The sequence below is a fragment of the Echinococcus granulosus genome, assembly GCF_000524195.1.
Source record: "Echinococcus granulosus chromosome Unknown EG_S00200, whole genome shotgun sequence".
Classification (NCBI taxonomy): Eukaryota; Metazoa; Platyhelminthes; class Cestoda; order Cyclophyllidea; family Taeniidae; genus Echinococcus; species Echinococcus granulosus.
This window is the reverse complement of record NW_020170580.1, coordinates 18,888-20,975: the sequence shown is the minus strand read 5'-3', so window position 1 is coordinate 20,975 and position 2,088 is coordinate 18,888. Positions and strand designations below refer to the sequence as shown.

The 2,088-nt window shown below is 42.4% G+C and overlaps 1 protein-coding gene across 1 annotated transcript in view; it reads right to left on the bottom strand. All coding sequences in view use genetic code 11, as the record gives it.

Moving 5' to 3' along the window:
- Positions 1–1,789: 1,789 nt before the first annotated feature.
- EGR_10220 (hypothetical protein) overlaps positions 1,790–2,088 on the bottom strand; it is a gene marked incomplete at both ends in the record, with an annotated part of 4,793 nt that continues 4,494 nt past the window's right edge. Inside the window, one exon of the mRNA XM_024499469.1 lies at positions 1,790–2,033. Within this exon, the coding sequence (XP_024346106.1) occupies positions 1,790–2,033 (244 nt within the window). The remainder of the gene's footprint in view (positions 2,034–2,088) is intronic.

The following is a 2,088-nucleotide window of genomic DNA, read 5'->3' as shown; positions in this document are numbered from 1 at the left end:
AAAGGCGGCGTAGCGCTTCTCAGTGGAGACTTTGCTGAGTACAAGTTTTATACAGCGGAGCGTCTCACCGCAATTCATTGTCCCCAGTTTCATCTGGGTGTGTTGTGAATGCACGAGGTGGTGGTAACGACCCGCCGCCGGTGTCAGATTGCAGCTCCACTAGTTACTTCTCCAAGAAGCTGTGTCGTAATACTTGCTACCCACGTCGGTCGATTGCTCTGCCACCACGGCAACAGCAAAGCCACCTCTTGTCATCTACATTCAGCATGCTGTGTGAGTACAACTGAAGCAAAATGCTTCCAGTGCGGATAACTATGCGACCAGTTTTACCGTCGGCGGCATGATGTACAAACACACCGGATCTGTCACCTTCTCCCCTGACCATGTTTCCTCGCCTTGCCTCGCGTCTGAGCCCACATTCACTGCTCTAGCTCGTCGCTATAATGTCAAATGTGGTGAAGTAAATAAGGGGAAACGTGTATACCCATTTTCCTTGAGAAATATTCGATTAAGCAATCGTCTTGGCAGACCCCTCTGATATATTCTGCGCTCTGTAATTGTGCGCCCTAGATCGAGGGCGTTGTTGAAGGTGTCTTTTTATTTGAGCGGAACCTCCGCTTCGACCGATACGTTGTTCGGATCCCCCTTTTCAGTGTTTAGGACTACCAGATGCGAAAATTGTTTGTCTGTGGTAGGAGGGGGATTAAAGCCTAGTATAATGCTTTTCACCTCTTATTCCCATTACAGGCCTCTATGCTTTTCTATGAGCCGTTAGAGGGAGACATCCATTATGCAACGCACTCTTCCACGTCCACTGAATTCAAGATTGATGGGGAAGGAATGAACGTGGAGCAAGGTGGGCTTCCAGAAAAGGAACTAACCTAAAGCGAAGTTGCGTCGCCAGTGCGAAGGTTTCTTGCGAGCATGGAGATAGTGTGTTGCAGAGGTAAATCGCCTAATCTCGGTGTCTTTTAACATCCCAGTATTTTTCCACTTTTTTGCTTTTTCCTCCTTCCCATCCTTATTATTCATAGGATGTTGTTGATCGTTCCCTGGGTTACTGGAAATTCCACATGCTCTAAAATGCACTTGCTTGAATAAATTGCTTACTTAGTTATCGCCTGCTGCTTGATGTTTGAGATCTGACAAATGCAATGGCTGATGTGATCGCAAGTATGTAGGTGGGTGGAAAACTAAATGGGTAGAGGGGAATTGGAATGGATAGGTAGGGAGCTGAAGTGATTTTGTTCGTCTTCATAAACTGGTCTATTTGATTCTGTCGGTTTTGTATTACTTGTTGAAAGACATGGGAACACTCTTTGGGTAACAGGATTATAAAAGTCTCATTTTACATAATTGAGCAGTGTGTTTTGCTTACATACCAGTGACGATCTGAGCGGCTCCATTTAAATACTTATTAACAAGAGTGTAAAATCAGAACACCACTGCGTTCAAAAAAACTCTCAGAATAAAACCTCAGTTATGCAGCACTAAGATGTCAGAAATGGAGGCCCCATTGTACAAAATCTAGTGCTGTTTGGACAGCTATAAACTGATAATTATTGGTAAAGCGCTGAGGATTGTTTATAATAGAATAGGAACTAAAAAGGAGGCATACGTTTTCATAAGCCGGACATTCCATATACGCTGCGGCTTTTGTTTCTCTTTTAAGTTTCTGTCCCTCAGAATACGTTTTTGTAATCACACTGGAACTTATGCGAATATCGGTTTGGAAGCCTATTAAAATATTTCACAAGCTGAAGCGGACTAAAAGGCAAAGAAGTGCTTATTACAGAGAAGGTAAAGGGACTAAACAAAGATAGTCGCGTAGGATAACCATGCAAAATAAAATCCTATGATGGTTTACACTAATTTTGTAGATTCTAAGGTATATTGGAAGCTCATCAACATAACTTGCCTTGCTGTTAATAATTTTCTTATTTGCTAACATCAATGTGCACTTTTTTAGAGGATAAAATGCCATAAGTACACTGCGTTTTACAAACGAATCTTGTGCTGCATCAATGAGGTTGCTAATGTTATTATGTTTGTTACTTTTGAATTGAAGCGAATCCTAAAAAGTCGTCG